This window comes from Mustela lutreola, chromosome 14 (genome assembly GCF_030435805.1).
Source record: "Mustela lutreola isolate mMusLut2 chromosome 14, mMusLut2.pri, whole genome shotgun sequence".
Lineage (NCBI taxonomy): Eukaryota > Metazoa > Chordata > Mammalia > Carnivora > Mustelidae > Mustela > Mustela lutreola.
In genome coordinates, this window is record NC_081303.1 from 60602536 (window position 1) to 60622262 (window position 19727).

The 19727-nt window shown below is 36.7% G+C and overlaps 1 protein-coding gene across 1 annotated transcript in view; it reads right to left on the reverse strand.

The window, feature by feature from the left end:
* The window catches only part of USH2A (usherin), a 704505-nt gene that overhangs the window by 224761 nt on the left and 460017 nt on the right, over window positions 1-19727 (reverse strand). The window contains exons 40-42 of the mRNA XM_059145262.1: window positions 19190-19727; window positions 9289-9623; window positions 8255-8377 (exon numbers count right to left, since the gene is read on the reverse strand). The exon at window positions 19190-19727 is cut by the window's right edge and continues 91 nt beyond it. Of these exons, the coding sequence (XP_059001245.1) occupies window positions 8255-8377; window positions 9289-9623; window positions 19190-19727 (996 nt within the window). The remainder of the gene's footprint in view (window positions 1-8254; window positions 8378-9288; window positions 9624-19189) is intronic.

A 19727-nucleotide genomic window follows, 5' to 3' on the forward strand; every position in this document is an offset into this window, starting at 1 on the left:
TACAACAGTTGAATCTTTCTTTCACATGTCTATGCTATTATACATTTAATAATCTTGCTGGCTTTAAAGTGATACCATTTGTGTGGTTCTTTTCTGCAAATGGAATAAACATCACTGACTAAATGATACATTGTAAACAACTTCTGTAGGGATTTTAGGCTATTCCATCATAATTTGGCTGTGCTGAAATATACAATTTATACATGCACAGAAGAAATTGAGGTCATATAGATAACTGGAGTGTCCATTTCCAAAGTAATATTAAAATTTTTGAGTGATACATGGGTGTAGAATATTTCCACTTCAAATAATAAAATACCTGCTACATTTTACAGATAAGAAAACTGAGACCCTAAGAAGGTAAATGGATTTGCCTAAGGCTCTACGACTAGTTAAGATGACTAAACAAGCCTCTAGTCTCATTTCTAATCTTAAATTCTTTCCATTATTCATCATTTTATTTAATTGGGAAATCAATAGGCATTTAACTTGATGTCATGCATCTGTCTTTTGCATTTTCTTTAACTTCCAATTGGTTAACTTTTTAAGGATATAGAATCTTGAATTCTCTTCAATAAAATACAAAAATACATCATTTTCATTGCATCCCAAACCTAATCTTTATGTTAGCCAGTGTATATACTTATGACTATATGTCTCAGTTTGTATTTTGCTACTTCATGTCAAAAAAGAATACACGTATTAGTGTACTTAAAGTGGCTTTTTTTTCTGTCCACTTGAGGTAAGCTCATTTTTGGATGGACTGAGGTGTTGATTATTGACATCAAATGTGACATTCCATTTAGTTAATAATAAAAGGATACTTTTAAAAGAAAAATTCTAGACTCATTGATATCATATACTCATGCAAAACTTAGGTATATCAAACCAATTTCTTCTCTAAATACTAATTGTGTGTCATAAGACCGTCTTCAAAAAGTACCATTTTAGGGACGCCTGGGTGGCTCAGTTGGTTAAGCAGCTGCCTTCAGCTCAGGTCATGATCCCAGCGTCCTGGGATCGAGTCCCACATCGGGCTCCCTCTGACTCTGCCTTCCACTCTGTCTGCCTGTGCTCGCTCTCGCTCGCTCTCTCTCTGACAAATAAATAAATAAAAATCTTAAAAAAAAAAGTACCATTTAAACTCTGTAATAAACAGCTTTTGAAATCTGCAAAGTGAATGTACACTTCATATAGGGTCTATTCTTTACTCAGTAATACCAAGTGTTTGAGGTCCATTTAGGAATACTGGGTTATTACAATGCTTATTCTCTAAATTATTAATTTGTCTGAGACCACCCTCAAGGTCTCCCTTCACCAAAACACAGAAAATGGAAATTTTTGTTGTGTTATAAGAAATGATTATGGTATTTTTCCTTGTAAAAGATAATTTATACTAAAAACTTATTTATGGTAATGTACTCATTTCAAGGTTCAGTTGTTCCTGCTCAAGTGAATTAGAAAGTTAGGTTCCGTTTAGATGTTGAAGTTCTTATAACCCAGGAATCTGTTTATTTACAGAGTAGCAAATTTCATAAATGAATGAATGGATATTTCATAGTTACTAAAGCATTCAGTCTCATAACTTTCAGGGCATATACAATTTGGTAAACTAGTATCACAAAAATCTACCTATCCAACAAAGAAGTCCTACTAAGACTTAGCAAGATGTTTCTTTTACACATTATACTGTCTCTCATGTTGCTACATCATTTCATTCATTCATTCATTCATTCGTTCGTTCATTCATTTAAGAATATTTGTTGAACAACATTCTAGATGCTAAACATAACGAACAGGATATCTGTTCCACTGGAGAACATACCTATTTACAGAAATATGTTTTTAAATGAGAATTCCTAAAATATGGGTTCATTTATTCCCTTTTCTTCCAACATGGTTCAGATAGAGCATCTAGCTGAACCTCATCCAGTCATCCAGTCTTCACGGAGAAGGTAATATTTGGGATAGGTACTGATGACAAGTGGCATTTTGTGCAATGAAGACATTTGTCTAGTGGGAAGCAACATTCCAGGGCAAAACGTGTGAAGGCTTGTATCTTGAAAGGGTCTGATGTGTTTTTGTAACCAATAAAATTCTACAGTGCAGCCACAGAATGCCTCAGGTTATTTTCATCAGAATTAAAAATGTGTCAACTTTATTGATGTCCTAACAGAATTCATGTGTCAATATTGTCACCAATATAAATCATGCTTCTGAAAATGCAGGCTACTCACTTGCTTCTTCCACTAACTCTTCTTCATATCTGCCACAGCCCAGCACGTGCTGGAGTGCAGCAGCACACCTGGGAGGATTTGAAAAACCTCAGACAGCATACTGTTCCTTACACGCCCAAATCCTTTGTGGGAATGAACACATAAGCAAGCAAAAATGCAACACTTATTTCTACTACTTAAATCTGCAATATATATATATTTATATATATATATTTCATTGACAGTATCTGCTTGTTCTTTATACCACTTACTTACCATTTCTAAAAATGCTACTGAAGATTTTTTTCTTTTGATATTGAAGAGTAATGCATATCACCCTTGAAAGTTTTCATAACACGGTACTTTCCAGATTGCGAGGGCAAGCAGCTGCTGTCATATTATTGTGGCCATTTACAATCATGCTGCCAGAAGGACACACTTAAAATAATTTTGCTGTAATTTCTTTCTTTGTTCTACTATGTCATCACATTAGAAAAAAATGCAAAGAAACTAGTTTGGGGGGTTTTTTGTTTGTTTTTTGGTTTTGAATAAAACATGAGGGAAAAAAAATCTCCTATGACAAAAATGCATTCTTCCACATTTGGAGACTCATTTTTCTTGAGGTAAGGTTTCATACAATGGCACTTGCAAAAGGATAGCTTGAGGTAAGTTTAGAGCAATGAAAAAAAATTCATTGGAGACACTGTGACTCTATTACTTTAATTTAAATGTGAAATAGACACATATTTGCTTATTTTGAATAAGTCTCTTCCTATGAGATGGCACAACAACGTGTATAGAAGTTGGCTTTCATTCTTAGACCTGACTTTTATTCACATTTTGACACTAACAAAGAAAATAAAAGGATCTACTTCATATTAGTGGTCATGGAAGAAAAGCCTTCCTTCCACTTCCATTTTTTTTTTCTTTTCTTTCCTTTTTCTGCAATTGACACTGTTTACTGAAACCACAGTTCTACAAAAGCGTGAAAAACCCAAATACAAAGCAGTGGCCAGAGCTGCCTGTGAAAAGAACACTCAGGAGAAGAACTGGAAGAGAGGGAAGCCCAGGAGCAAGGCATTAAGAACAGGTTAGAAGATAAAAGGGTAAGACTGAAGGTCCCAGCAGTCCCTGGCTTCTATAGGCAACATAGGCTACATCCAGGGCGATGGGTGGGGAGAGGGTTTCCTACCTCCCCCTGCCTTCCCTTGGCAGATCCCACCAGGTCTCCTGGAACTGGCCCTGTCTTTCCATATTAGCAAAGCAGCACATGTCATCTGTGTACATTTGATCTTATTGCAAAGGAGGGGAATGAAAGGTCTATTCTTTTAAATATTATCTCCCAGAAACTACATCCTCTTTTAGGGCTTGAAACATTTCATTTTGGAAGGTTTAAAAAAATTAGAATCTATGCCAATAAAATTTAAACTTAGATTTTATGATATATTTAGCTAAAGAATTTAATTTTAAAATACTCAAGTCCAACTATTTTTTGAAAATAAGATGAATATTTAATTTTGAATACTTTCATTTATTTATTTAAAAGATTTATTTACAGGGCACCTGGGTGGCTAAGAAGGTTAAACATCTGCCTTTGGCTCCTCATCAGTGGGGAGCCTGCTTCTCCCTCTCCCTCTGCAATTCCCTCCACTTGTGCTCTCTTAACTCTATGTCTCTGTCAAATAAATAAATAAAATCTTTTTATTTTTATTTTTTTAAAGATTTTATTTATTAATTTGACAGGCAGAGATCACAAGTAGGCAGAGAGACAGGCAGATTGAGAGGAGGAAGCAGGCTCCCTGCTGAGCAAAGGAGCTCAATCCCAGGACCCTGGGATCAGAACCTGAGCCGAAGGCAGAGGCTTTAACCCACTGAGCCACCCAGGTGCCCCTAAATAAAATCTTTTTAAAAAAGATTTATTTACTTATTTTAGAGGCAGGGTAGAGGGGCCAGGGGAGAGAGAGAATCCTCAAGCAGACTCCCCATTGAGCATGGAGCCAGACGTGGGACTCAAGCCCAGGATCCTGAGATCATGACCCACACTGAAATAAAGAGTCAGGCAATTAACCAACTACACCACCCAGGCACCCTGAATACTTTCATTTAAAGATAAGACAATTAATGCATCCTTGAGGAATCACATGGAAGTCTCTTTCCAGACTATCATTGCAAAGAAGTACATTTAGAAAAGGAACAGGAGTTGGAACATACCTCCCTTTATAAATTTAATTGCAGCTAAGGTTCTATTATATACAAGTCAACATCTTCCTTAAAATAGAAAAAATAACTTATTATTTCTTATAACTTGTTCCTCCTGCATCAAATCCAAAACAAAAAAGAGGGTGTGCCATCACTGTGTTCTTGGTAGTTTTATCTGATCACTCAGAAAAAAGGCACTGGAAATCATAAGGGTGAACTGATGTTTACAATGAGGAGGTCGCTGCCCCCCATTAAACCTTGCCTGGCTCACCTCAGCTTCAGATGATAACAGCATGTTCACCAGGTTTTCCAAGTGATGAAAATGTCAGGGAACCCAAAGTTATGGTTCCCCCAACAACCATAACTTGACTATTTTGCACAGAATTATTAAGGAAGAAAAGTTAGGAACTGACAAATCATATAAACTTACAGTTACACGAAGTTCATGTCTACATAGAGCAAAAATTCAATAATGAGACAACTTAACTGTGTAGCTCAGATAAAATCACCTCTTACCTAAGACAATCATAGGAATAAAACTATTTTTGTTTAAACTAAATTATTTAGATAATTAGCTCAGAATATTCTATTCTGTACATGGAGATAAAATGGGAAAAATAACTACTAGAATGATTTGAACTTCAGAATATCATAATAATTTGTATTAAATTGGTGTGTTCTCCATCTATCATAAACATACAGCTAACCAAAATAGATCATTTGACCAATGAAATTGACTTCAATTTATATTTATACTCACAGATACATTCATAAAGGGATGACCAGTGAATCTTAATTTTACTTTTTATATCAAGAAAAGTGCCATTTTAAAAACAGATTCTAGATATAGCTGTGGTGATATCAGGTCAAGATGGAGAGAGACACCCCAGTGTTCCACTTATTTATGTATATGTAAGATAAGAAAGAAGGAATGATGGAGTCTGAGGAGAATAGGAAATTGCTTGTTCTCTTAAAGGCTTTAGAATTCAATTAGTCCTCCCCACTCCAAAAAATAGCAACCAAACAAATAAGTACAGAAGACAAAAGCCAAAGGGTAGGGTCATTAAGGAGCTGTGAGACAGGTGGGTAACAAAGTGAGCTGAGAGCTCGGGTCCTCCCCTCTGCAGTCTGAGAGACCCCTACCTGGCTTACCAGCAGGAGCTGTGAGCCCTAGCTGTTAGCAGTCAAGGTGGGTAATGGCAGCCTCTACTGAGAAAGATCAATTCGTAAAAGAAGAATGGTCACAGTGCCCATCAGTGGACTAATTTCCAGTTTCCTCTTAGAGCTGTGAGAGAATCCTCCATGGGCTGAAAGGGACCCTAGACTTTTTTTTTTTGGACTTACAAAGGGTAGAGGGCTAGGAAAAAAAGTTCTCATCATATGAAGACTCACACTGTTTATGTTTAATGCATATTGTTGTTGTTGTTGTTGTTGTTTTTTTTTTTTTTTTTTTACCACAAGCTGCTTACATGGGCCATAGTAGTTATTTGAATAAAAAAGATTTTTATTTATTTATTTTGCTAGTCTTAGCAGGAAAAAAAATCCCTTGGCATTTAGTATTATGAGGCTAGTCAAAATACCACTCAGCGTATTTTGTTAGATGTATACCTCCCTTTTAGAAATAGCTGTCATCCCTATGTTTATGTCACCTTACATTTCAACTTGATTTCTGGGGATTAAACTATATCTCTTTTCTTAGATCTTAGATTTGGACTTCTCATTAAAAATTCTTAGAGGTATCACTAAAATTTCAATAATAAATATTTGGCTTTGGCTCTCTTTTATAACTTTTCATTTCTTCTACAAAGAAACATTAATTTTCTGAGGTTTATTCTCTTTTTCAAACATCTCATGGCTACACATCTGATTCAGTAATGTTACATAGTCAAGGTCTGTCTATTTTAGAAATGGTATATTTAAGGCCTTCAGAGTTCACAGATTGTAGAAAGTTACTTTTCTATATGATTGTCCTATGCAGTACTGGTGACCAAGTAGCGAACTGGGATGACAGCAATTAATACAAGGGAGCCTGGGTTGCTCAGTTGGTTAAGCATTTGCCTCTGGCTCAGGTCTTGATCTCAGGGTCCTGGAACTGACCCCCGCTCCACCCTTCCCCCCATGCTCTTTCGCTCTCAAATAAATAAACAAAATCTTAAAAAAAAAAAAAAGCAATTAGTACACACATAGCCATGGGGGTGGTATGTTTTCCTGCACGAGACTGTGAGTGAGGTCTCTGAGTCCAAGGGTTATGCTGAATTCATTTTTGTCTTATCCTAGGGCCTTTCAGCAAGAAGAAGAAATTGCTGAATACATGAATTTCTTCAACTGAAGTGGTAATTATAGAATGGTGTTGGATGAAGTAAATAATTAAAAATAGTGAACAGTCTAGTGGCCATGATAATTTAGGTTGACTTACCCAAAAATGGCAATTTCCTGTGGTTCGCTCTATAGCTTCATCAGATTCATGCTGCCTCCCCACCCCCCAGAACCTTACAATATCTGTAAGTTTTTCCCATCACAATCCTTTAAGAAGGATGGAGATTTTCCCTAGTTCCATCCATTCCCCTAAAGAGAATAACAATACAATTAACGAAATTCCTAAGGCACAGAGAAATGAAATAACCCACCCTTTCCTGAGTTAACATATTCATTCATTTAACAACTATTCCTGGGCCCAGGATGTGCAGACAGTAGTCTAGGGACTGAAGGTTCAAAAGTTATGAAAGCAAAGCCCTGCCTCAGGGTGGATCTGAGGACATAATGGGGTGTCCAGACAAGTCCCCAGGTCAGTACATTACTGACTCTAGTGATATGTGAGGGTGTTGTAAGAATACAGAGGGGCAGCTGAGTCAGACCAAGAGTCACGGCAGGGAAGGCCACTAGGGAACTTCCTGGCCAGCGTGAGACGGATAAGCTGGTCAGACAAAGAGAGAGGGCAGCGGCGGGGAGAAGCTGAGCCGGGAAGTATGGCACATCACAGGCCCTGGAAGTGCGGGGAACGAGGCTGGGCCAAGCCTCGGTGAGGAAGAGGAGGGAGGCAAGGCCAGAGCTGTACACAGTGGTCAGAGTAGAGCCAGTCAGTAGTGAGTCCAGGAAAATAATAAAGCTTATAGGAAAGTTATTGAAAAACACGTCTGAAAAGCATTCATACAACACTCTGTGGGTTTTTGTTTTGTTTTCTGGTGATTTGATTACATTGCTTGGACTCATCAAAGCTGAGAAATGATTCAGTTCCGTCCAATCTCTTCATTTTATCGACCAAGTTAAGCCTGGAGAAGTTACATGACTTGCGTGAAGTCCCAGACCCGTTCTCCAGCGCTGGGTGAAACGCACCCAGGTCAGCGGGCTCTCCCACAAGGTGCTCTTCGCTGACATCCTGTTTGCCTGTCTCCTGGTTCCTTTAAACCCTACGTGGAATTCTTTCAAATCTGAGGTGTGCCAACTAAACAATTTTTTGTGGGTTGGATCAGTGACTTGTAACAATTATTTTCCAGAAGTACTAAGCATTTGGTAAGTGTCCAGTCATTCTCCCCTCCTCCCCCATTTTATGGATGTTCAGTATTTCCAAATTTCTCTATTAAGTTTTCATGTCTTGCTAGAGCTTAAACATGTACAAGTTTGAATTCAAAAGGCTTATTTTAAGTGTACAGTTAAGATGGCAAACATGAAACATGCTGACTGTTGCAGTTCGATGATTAATGCCACAGATAATCACCGAACATGTTTTATTGCACAACTGATAACATGCGCACACAATGAAGACACAAAGATACTCTGAACTAGTCAACGTGCTCAAGACTAAATGCCAGCGTTTGTTTTTATAGTTTTTGTAATCTCACCTGCTAAGACCCTTATCTTCATAAAACCACTGAGTTCCTGAATAAATATTGTGCCACAGATTTAAATCTTCTGGGGGATTTGATGCAAGTGGTTGCTGGATTTTACGTCTCAGAAGCTCATATCTAAAGCAAAAGACAAGCAGAAACATTGGGATTATCTCAACTAATGTTATTACCAAAACTCAGGTTGTTTCATAGCATGAGTGCCTGGTGTGTGCACATAAACGAAAAGAAAACATCTTAATTTACAATCATGAAGTTTTTTTTTCCCAGATAATCACTGTCTTCTGGCTCAAGTTTCAGGTATTCAATTATTTTGAAACAATCAACTACATTCACATTTTACTATTATCAGTAAGAATGATAACATTTTAGATTTCTTCTATTTCAGATTTGCCAAAACATTATCACCAGTTTCACACAAAGTGGAAATACAAAATGCTTATAAAGTTAATGGTTTTCTAAGACATCAACCCATCACTGCTTTATAAATAATGATAATATTATCAACTTGCTGCTCTTGGCTGAGTGTCAAGTTGAGGTTGTTAAAAAGCTATTTCAGAATCACACACGTTTCTTTCATCTTATCTATGTCCCTGACCACATTCTTTACAAGTTTCCAGATAATAATACCCTGCCAGAGAATTATTGTGTTAGCTTCAGAATTTTGAGGCAGTTTTGTGTAAATGTATCATTCAGAACAGGCATCGAGTTTGTCTAACATATAATAAAAACATATTCTGAAAATCAAGAGAAGGATTACATAAAAAATTGCTAGGGAGCAGTGATTGTTGTTTGAAGGGGTTTTAGAGCTTCACAAAATTATATTTCTATCTCGAACTTCTATGGCTCCATATAAGTCGAGATACACAATATGAAATTGTATTTGAGTTATGAGTGGGGGTATCCAATTAGGAATTAGTTCTACATTCATACGGGAGTAAAAGCCTCCCTTCCTTCCTTCTTTCTTTCCTTCCTTCCTTCCTGGAGATAAGACCATAGCAAAATCCAAATGCACAGTCACTTTCTCTTACCTCAAATTGGGTCCGTTTGGTCTGGATGGTGGCTGCCACGAAATTCCAACATATGACTCACTTAGTGGAACCACCAACAATGGGTTAATGCCCTGAGGTAGGGTTGGGTGGGTGGTAACATGGGTAGGTAAACTCTCTGTGCACCCTCCTAGGTACCCGTTACCTCCTGAGCAAGCCACAATGGTGACTGAGTAATTAGTGAAAGGAATCAGATGAGTAATTACTTGACTTAACACTGAGGGAGTCACATTGGTTATTGTGATACGAGGATCCGGCATGCGGATCTCATAGCTAAGCAGGTCTCCATTCTGCATGAGTGGGGGTTTCCAAGTGACCTGAAATAAAAGATAAATTTAGAATCAGTGTGACAACACAGGAACCGAGCAAGTGAAGTTCACAAGACCTAGAATTTTGCCGTGCCTTGTTTTCACTTTAGCCACTTTCTAAATGCCTCCTTTCGACTTAGTCTTTTGCACTAGACAGTAATGAAAGGTTTGGGATCAATTAGCAGTACACCAGGAACTAAATGAAATGCTGTTTCCTGGGTTTGGCTTTTCATCGTGATACTTTCTAGGACTGTCAGACTAATACACACCTTAGTGATTCATCTCCACTGTGGGTGTGCTAAAGGACACAGAGCACACACATGGAGGAAATTCACACATCCGCAGGCATCAATGGGGCAGCGGCAGGATTTGACAGTTTTCTTGTTTATAACTCAATTAAATGAAACATCAGAACTCCCCGCTTTGCATTATTGGTATGTACTCTAAATATGTCACTCCTTTTTTTTTTGGATGGTGATGGTGGAGGAATCAGACTTTGCATTTTCTGAGGATACACAATTGAGTTTCTGAATCTCACACGTGCATCAAGTAGAAAGTAAAGCAATCGCAAATTCTAGTCTCTGATATACGAGATAAGCCTTGAAAAAGGCAAGCAAAGGATGATCCTGTTTAACTAACACATGGGCCTGAGCATGGGCCAGAAAAAAAGAAACATTTTGTAATGAAATATTACAATGTTTAATATTCCTTTTTTTTTTTTTGGCTAAATTTTTTAAGGCTATAGTGGTAATACACATGCTTTGGGGGTAAAAGAACCCTAGAAAAATGTATATAGGCCATTAAAAAAATAATTTTTTTACATACTATTTTGGTTTCTCTCTTACCATTGTCTTGCAACGTCCCTTAAAATTTGGAGTATATATTTCATCTCCTAAATAGCCTGTAAGCTTCTGGATGGCAGGGCCCAAATTGTATGCCCATTTAATGCCATGCACACGGAGACAGAATTCAGTAAGTAACTGTACTCACAGCTGATTAGATTATATGTTTTCCCTGAGCATAGTTATTGTAAAAATTTAAAAGACATATTTCCAGAGTAAATATATATTGATAACCACATTTGTAACTTTACACAAAATCAAAGTCAGAAAAAAGTAACAAAAATTAGGATAGAGAAGGACTGACCAACATTTTCTATCTTAAATCAAAGGGAAAAGAGTTTCTTCCAGAAGGATTATCACCTAGGATTTTGAGAGGGCATTCTTACTAATAAGTGGCAACAAAATGGGCTCCCCCCACATGTCAGTTGTCTAGTTGCTTGATGACTGTGTCCTAATTTATAATTTGCAATGACCCAGTATCTATTCAGATTTTACTACATGGCTTGCAATTGTTAATTTTAAAAACTCCTTGGAGTGGACCACACTGTCCTAGGGCGAAAAGAAAGTTTAAATGTGTTCCTTATGAGCATAGCAGATGTGTCTGCATGTAGGGAAGATCAAAGAAACCTAAAGAGCAAAGGTTGTAGAAAAGATACAGGATTCTATTTGTTTTGGAGGTACAATGCTCAGTGGACACACACCAAAAAAGGAGTCAAGGTCAAACTCAGGGCTTCTTGATACTTGTCACGTACATGAAAAATGGAAGGGTTATGATAGCTAAATTCAACCCTACTGATACGTGGAATACCACTTCTTTGCCTTTCAAGCCAGAACATTCCGAGTTCAGGTCAAGGTCTGGCAGCACTTGAAAGAATTAAAACTTAGGAGACAGTCTGTGCAGTTGAGCTAATAGTAAATTGATTTGGAACTTGGTATTGAGGCTGAGAAAAACCATTCATAACATAAAACTTGAAGGGTGCTTGGGTGGCTCACTCGATTAAGCATCTGCCTTCAGCTCAGGTCATGATTCCAGAGTCCTGGGAGCAAGTCCTGTGGGGGGCTTCTTGCTCAGTGGGGACTCTGCCTCTCCCTCTCTCTCTCTGACCCTCACCCCACTCATGCTCATGCTTTCTCTCTCAAATTAAATAAAATCTTTAAAATAAAGAAATATATCTTGGATAAGATATCCAGAAGAGGTTAAGAGATTGGATGTAATGACACTGGAGACAGTCATTTGATCTTTGGGAAAAAAAAAAAAACAAACTAATTTTCTCTACTATAAATGTTTACAACTAGAAATGAGCTATTTTTCTCATTTAAAAAGTTAGACTTAGAAAGAAAATGTCTTTTTGACAGTACTGAATTGGAAGACATGAATCTACTTCTACAGAAATTTTTTGAAGGACTTTTACATGGAGAAGGCCATTGTCCTTATGGTCAATAAGCTAACAGAAGTGGCATCTAATTGGATTACCTTCCTGAAAATATCCTGCAGCCATTATTAAAAATAAATGTGTCTAAGATTTTTAAGGAGCCAGCTAGCTAAATATTGTATTCTATTCTTTCCTAGGCTTAAGAGCATATTTACCATAGTATGGCCAAAATGTATGAGATTAACACTTTGTTTAACTTCCCAAGGTTTTTTATATATACATGGGCCACAGGAAGGATTATGGAGTATTGCTGAATCCCCGAAAACTAGCACCAAAGAATCTCTTCCTGACCTGAATAAGCGAGAGATAGATGTTCTCTAAAACAGTAATTTTACATTGAAATCTATTATATAGAATTATAGTTATTGGCTAGAAATAAAATGCTTATTTCAGAGCTCTCTTGCCTACCATAACTATTTTTTAGTTGAGTGCTTCTTAGATTTTCAGTTTTCTTTTAAGTTATTATTTTTTGGAAGACTTCATGTCTTCATGTAATTGCATAACTCTAAGACTACTTAATCAATACAACATATAGATATACAAGGACCAACAGCATGGAATACTTGACTCCATATAGCAATTTCTCTTAACAACGGACTCCCTGGCGAAGCTTCTCCCACGGAATAAATTGTACAATAAATATTTGTTGAAATAAAATTAAATGTTCTCTTTCAAAATGTCATCCTTTTCTTTTAAAATTGCTAACATTACTTTCTCATTTCAGATAGTAGATTTGCATCTTGAAACTAGAGAAAGAGTATATGTAATATAGTATTTATATATTTATAATAAATGTAGATGTAGATATAGGTATATAGTTGATTGTGGCCTTTCACCTCCCTTCTTCCATCCCTCTCCATTGCCAGCTACCCTCTTAAAAGGATAACGTAATATTTGGGGATATATTCTCCCATACTTTCTGGTATGCTCATATAACCAAAGCAAATATACCCACACATATATAAGCTTTCTCTTTTTAAAAAATTTTTTGCAAGATATGTTTATTCTACACCTGTTAATCTGCAACTTATTTTTTACACTTAACATTAGAGGATAGACTCATTCTTTTTCTGTTACATAATATTCCTTTCATGACTGAAAACAAATTATCCAGTTTTTATCCTATTGACATTTCCTTACTGCTAAAAACAATATTTGAAAATATATGCATATATGGTTGTATTTGTTTTTTATTGGATAGATTAGCAAGAATTGCTATGCCAGAAGGTATATTATGTTTAATTTTAATCATTACTGAGGGATTACTTTCTAAAAGGTTGAGGCAATTCACTTTATCACAGACAATGAGTTTCCATGATCTGTTTCTTCACAAACTATTAAAATTACCACTCCTTTCAGTTTTTGCTTATTACTTTATTATTTCTTAATTATTACTTATTTCTCTAATTAGTTTGCATTCTCTTGACTTTTTTGGCAAGGTATAAATATTTCCAAATATTATTGACCCTTTGATATCTCCCCTCTAAATTATCCATATTTTGCACATTATTTTCTATTGAATTACCTTTTTATCTTAAATTATTAGAAGTTCTTTGTATATTATGTGGAAATAACCTATTTTTCTATAATGTGTGTTACAGCTGTATTTTACCAAACTGTCTCTTAGAGTTTAACGTTTGTTTTGTTTTGTTTTTTGAGGAAGTTATATGGCCAGCAAGAAACAATCAAATTATTTTCTAGCTATATATAATTATTTTTCTTTTTAAAAAATCTTTTCTTTTTCTTTAATTTTAAAGATTTAACTTATTTATTAGAGAGAGTGCACGAGCAGGGTGGGGAGGGGCAGAGGGAGAGAGAGGAGCAGGCTCCCCTTCGAACAGGGAGCCCAACCAACATGGAGCTCTAATCCCAGAACCCCAGGATCATGGGGTGCCTGGGTGGCTCAGTGGGTTAAGCCTCTGCCTTTGGCTCAGGTCATGCTCCCAGGGTCCTGGGATGGAGCCCCGCATTGGGCTCTCCGCTCAGCAGGGAGCCTGCTTCCTTCTCTCTCTGCTGCCTCTCTGACTACTTTGATCTCTGGCTGTCAAATAAATAAAAAAAATCTTTAAAAAAAAAGAACCCCAGGATCATGACATGAGCTGAAGACAGACCCTTCAGCTAGGTGCCCCTAGCTTTTCTTTTAAGTCATAGTTTCTGGTTTTTGTTTTGTTTTTCTTTGGAAAGATCTGTCTAATCTTTAAATTATATATAATTCTTTTTCTAAGCTTTCTATTTTTTCACATTAAAATTTTAATTTATTGGAATTTAGTTAGGATATAATAGAAAGATCTTTTTTTCTTACACATGGACTGTCAGGCCAGTACTATTTTTTTAAAAAAACCACTATTTCCCACTGAAATAAAATGTTGCTTCTATAATAAGTTAAGTTCTCATGTATACTTGTATCTGTATCTAACCTCTAGTTTGCTCAAGTGATCATTTGTCTGTTGTTATGCTAATACCATACCATGTCATGATTCAGTGGCTTTATGATAAGTTGAAATACTGAAGATGTCACCTTGGCATTTTTTTTTTCACAATTTTCTGGACTAGTTTGACCATTTAGCCTTTTTTTATATAATTTAAAATCATTTTATCCAGTTTGAAACAAAACATTATTGTCAGTCTCATTTGATTGATGTTAGGTGTATATGTCAACCTTGGAAGGTTTAATTTACTGTGGAATTAAGTCCTGTCATCCAGGAAGACAGCATAGTCTCCTTCTGTTGCAGTGTAAAGAAGCTGAGAACAGCATGGGCTCTTAGAACCACCATATTGCTTTGGGGTGAATTCTAGCTCTTCTCCATATGTAATCTTAGGTAGGTTACTTCTATTCTTTTTTTTTTTTTTTAAGATTTTATTTATTTATTTTACAGAGAGAGAGAGATCACAAGTAGGCAGAGAGGCAGGCAGAGGGAGAGGAGGGAGCAGGTGCTCTGCTGAGCAGAGAGCCCGACGAGGGTCTCGATCCCAGGACCCTGAGATCATGACCTGAGCTGAAGGCCGAAGCTTAACCCACTGAGCCACCCAGGTGCTCTGGTTACTTCTATTCTTAATTCCCAGTATTCCTGCCTATGAAATGGGGATAGTAATAAGCACCTCTTTGCTAGAGCTGGATTAAGTATTGAATGAGAGCAATTCCTAGAATTTAATATGAACTTGGTAAATAGTAGTCATCATTGCTATTTTATTTTCTTCCATAAGATGCTATAAATATATATAAATAATATATATTATCATTTGATTTAAGCAGACATCAACGACAGGTCCACCTTCGTGAACGGGTGATAATGGTGATTAGGACAACTCTTTTTACTCTGGGTTATTATCAGATTTGTAAATGAGCAACACTAAGAGTATACACCCTAGTAACAATGCATGGACAGAATCTGTGGACACTGCTACTCCTTGTAGCCCAAGATCACAGTGGGTGTCTTTAGCAGTCTGAGCGGAGTGAAAGCTCTGACACTTGAAGACTGAGAACTGCAGACCTATTATCTTTCATTCTGCTTTAGCTGTGGAAGGTGGGGCTGTGCTTGAGTCATCACCATCGAAGTTTTTTTTTGCCACATCACAGTTACACAACATAACTGCATGTTTTATTTTCTAACTAGTCCTCAATTACACTCAAGACCATCAAAAAAACCCCAAAAAACAAAAACCCCAAATCTTGCCATTTGCAATGACATGGATGGAACTAGAGGGTATTATGCTAAGCGAAATAAGTCAATCAGAGAAAGACAATTATCATATGATCTCACCGACATGAGGAATTTGAGAAACAAAGCAGAGGATCATAGGGGAAGGGAGGGAAAAATGAAACAAGATGAAACCAGAGAGGGAGACAAACCATAAAAGACTCTTAATCTTGGAAATAAACTGAGGGTTGCTGGAGGGAAGAGGGGGTGGAAGCTATGGGGTGGCTGGGTGATGGACATTGGGGAGGGTATGTGCTATGGTAAGGAAAAACAAATAAATAAATGAAAAAAATTAAAAACAAAACAAAACAAAAAGACTTCAGTCTTTAGCAACCTCTAAACCTTTATAAGCAACCTTGTAAATCTTGCACTTTTATAAAGTGAACAGTTGAGTCTTAAACACCAGCAATCTTAGAAATTGACTTTTTTTTTCTTTTTTAAAGATTTTATTTATTTATCTGACAGACAGAGATCACAAGTAGGCAGAGAGGCAGACAGAGAGAGAAGGAAGCAGGCTCCCCGCTGAGCAAAGAGCCCTATGCGGGGTCGATCCCAGGACCCTGGGATCACGATCTGAGCCGAAGGCAGAGGCTTAACCCACTGAGCCACCCAGGCACCCCCTAAAAATCGACTTTATCTTAATCTGATTTTACATTGAATTTTTGCTAGAAATGGCTGCTAAATCTTTTAAGTCCTTTTTCTATTGCATCTATTGATAAAAAAATTATATGAGCTTTCTCTGTTGATCAGTTGACTTAGGAAGTATGACAGATGTCATGGCATTAAACCATCCTTACATTTTTGGAGTCTCCTGGCATGTCATTCTTTTAATATACTCCTTGATTCAATTTCCTAATATTTTATTGAAAAGTTCTGAATCTATATTCATATATGAAATTAGTCTATAGTTTTACCAAACTATCTTTTTTCAAGTTTTAGCAGAGTACTTTTGCCAACTTTAGAAAATGCAATGAATTTTCTTACATGATTAAATACCAAATAAACCTGCATGGTTTTTACTTTTTCAGATAACCTCTCTGACATCATATATTATTTATTTTCTTTATAATCAAATAATCAAAAACAGAATTAAGAATATGACTTTGATATACAGCTTAAAGCTCAAATGTATGCCAAGTCCCTTCTTAAAGCTCAAATGTATGCCAAGTCCTATCACCTTTTTGCACTTATTATCATGTTATTTGTTTTTTATTTGACCTAAGTAAGTATATGGAGTTTTCCCTGCATTCCTTGTTAGATCACGACATCTTACAGGCAGGATGGGGTGACGGTGAACAGAACATATGGCCCAATATAGAACGAACTAGGGAGAAATACCAGGCCAGTCCTGTTCTCCCCCATCCTGTTGGCTGGTATTCTTTATTCCTCTTACACTGATTTTTTTTTTTCTACCAAGTCCTTGTAACTTCTGGGCATATTATATATTTATTCGTATATATTTATTTATACTCTGTCTAAAATGTAAGTTCCATGAAAGTAAGGATTCTGTTTTGGTCTCTGGTGTATCCTCAGTGCTTAAAGAGGCACTCATGAAGGTATGTCCCTGCTCAATAAATGTCAGCAGAACTGAAGTTACTATTGTTGTTGTTAATATTAGTGACGATTTCCTTCATCCTAATACTCAGAATGACTCTATGTGGTAAATGTCGAATCAATTTCTTAACTGGTGCATTAATGACAAGTATGGTCATTAATATTTCATGTATACACAATTTTAACTTTTAGATCTTGTGTTTTACAGAGAGAAATCACTCTACTGCAGTCACATGCTTTTGTGTGTCAGGTAAGCTGTATCACTGGAAGATGCAGTTTAGCAATCTTAACATCTTTCTGAACATAATGTGAGCCAATTATACTGAAGCACAAATACGTCGCTTTAATATTTAAATATGTATTAGCCTAAACTAGATTCAGTTGAATATTCCTGAAGAGTCTCTTCGTTGATAACTTCTTCTTTTCTAGATATAAATAAAATGAGAATTAATTAATGATTTAAAATTATGATAAAAAAAAAAGACTTTTGTTAATGTATCATGGCCATATATTTCAAGTACCTTCTTAGAGATTTGCGATTCCTGACCTGGTAGGTGAGAGCCTGGGACTTTGAGCTCCCTAGCCAAGCTAATCTAAACTTTAGTCAAGCAAGCCGACAAGCCATGTACATTGTTTCATCCTGGGATGAGGTTACAAAATCAAAAGTGGGAATTTAAAAAAAGAAGAAGAGAAAGGAAGGCCACTTGTTTTGGGTACTTTTGATCATTATTTATATATGCCGAATTAAGTAGCATTGTGCATGGAGATATTACTCTTCTGAAAATATTTGTTCTTTTTTTCAGATCTGACTAGTTATTAAATTTTTGTCCTAGAGAATCCAGAAAAATGTCCAGTACATATGTAGCTTTGCCTTTGCGAAGGGACAGTGCTTAAGTCGCATTGTATCGATTGGTATTGCTACTGAAGTTTTTTAAGATTCCCTCAGGATTAAAACAAAAAGTTATTTCTGAAATGATTAATGACTCTAGGTTTGTTTGGGATTTTGTTTGGTTTGGTTTGGTTTTTCTTTTGAGTGAAGAGCGATTCTTAAGATTGCCCAATCTGTCAAATAAACATTATATGCCATATACTTCAAATTAATGTCCTTTTAGTGGGTGCTCAACAGAATTTGATATACTTTTGATATTTCTATCAAAAAGGTGTGTTGCTTTGCTAGTCTCTCACTGAAACTAAAAAAGGCTTTTAAAAATAGCTCTTAGTTTACAGGTCAAATTAAATTTCTTCAATAATCTACACTGTTTAGTAACATCTAGTGTTTGCTTTTGTGGGGGAGAGAGAACACACAACATAGATCCAAGTAATAATTTCAACAGATGAACTTTGCTGTTATGCAAATATCCTTTGTTTTGTGCTCTGGTGAGCAAGCTACTGTACCAATACTTTTGGCAGTAGTACAAGACTGAATCCATGGAAGCATGTGTGTATTTACACAAAAGAGGCTTCTAAGCTACAAAACTCCCTCCTGTTTGGTTACACTAATTTCCCTTGAATGAAGTTTGTATGCAAGCCAAAACAATGGTAGTTATCCTGTCCTCAAGAGTTCATTCCCAGTAGAATGAAGTGAATAATTGAACACTTTCTAGATAGCCCAGTAATATGCTATTTTTATTTCTTTCCCCATCGTTTTGATTCTTTGATCATTAAAAAAAATCAGAATATTGGTAATTGGAACTTTTGTTAGTATGCTAATCCATTCGTCTGCATTTTCCCATCTCTTCTCATTTTCTGATCTATTTAAATCTGACGTGGTGGTTAAGCTAAGCATCCCATTGTGGTATTCAAAGTATTTCAGGTGTGTGAGGCAAATGGAAGCATCTCAACAATATAATTAAGGGGATACAGGGAGAAATGAAAAACTGACATCAAATTCAAGATAGTTTGGGCCAAAGGCCAAAACCCAGTTTCTCCAGCGAATGCCTAAAACAACAAATGTGTGCCTTTTGTCAGTAGATGGCTCTGTTCAACACAGAGTCAATCCAGGGTAAATTCCAAAGTCTGCAAAGGAGAAAGAACACTCAGTTTCTTACCTCGGCTGAATCAGGTCCTAGCACACGCACCACGGGTGGCTGTACTCCAGCAGGTCGTGAGGGTCTCGTGGTCACTTCTACCCAAGCACTGCTATTTGTACCTCCATTAACAGTGCTCATTACTACCCTGTATTCATATTTTGTCCATGGTCTAAGAGCAGAAGTCTTGTCAATATACCTCATGGAATGACTTCTTGGGAGAGTTACTAGGGTAGTAACTTCTTCCTCCCCTTGGACTCTTCTGTCAATTGTGAAGTTCTCCACCAAGCCATTGGGGTGCTTGGGAGGATGCCAAGATATAATCACAGATGTTGGGGTATCAGAGAACAGCTCTGGACTTGGGATATCTTCTGGTGCATCTGGGAGTGTCCATACAGTCTGGGACTCTGGAGAGAGGGAACAACCTTTCATAGTACAGGCTTCTACCTGGAACTTATATGCAGTATATGGGCGCAAATCGATCACTGTCCAATTAGTGATATTTCCAGAAGTTTTCAGGGAGAGGTGGCCATGTTGGTAAATGTTAAAATGGGTAATG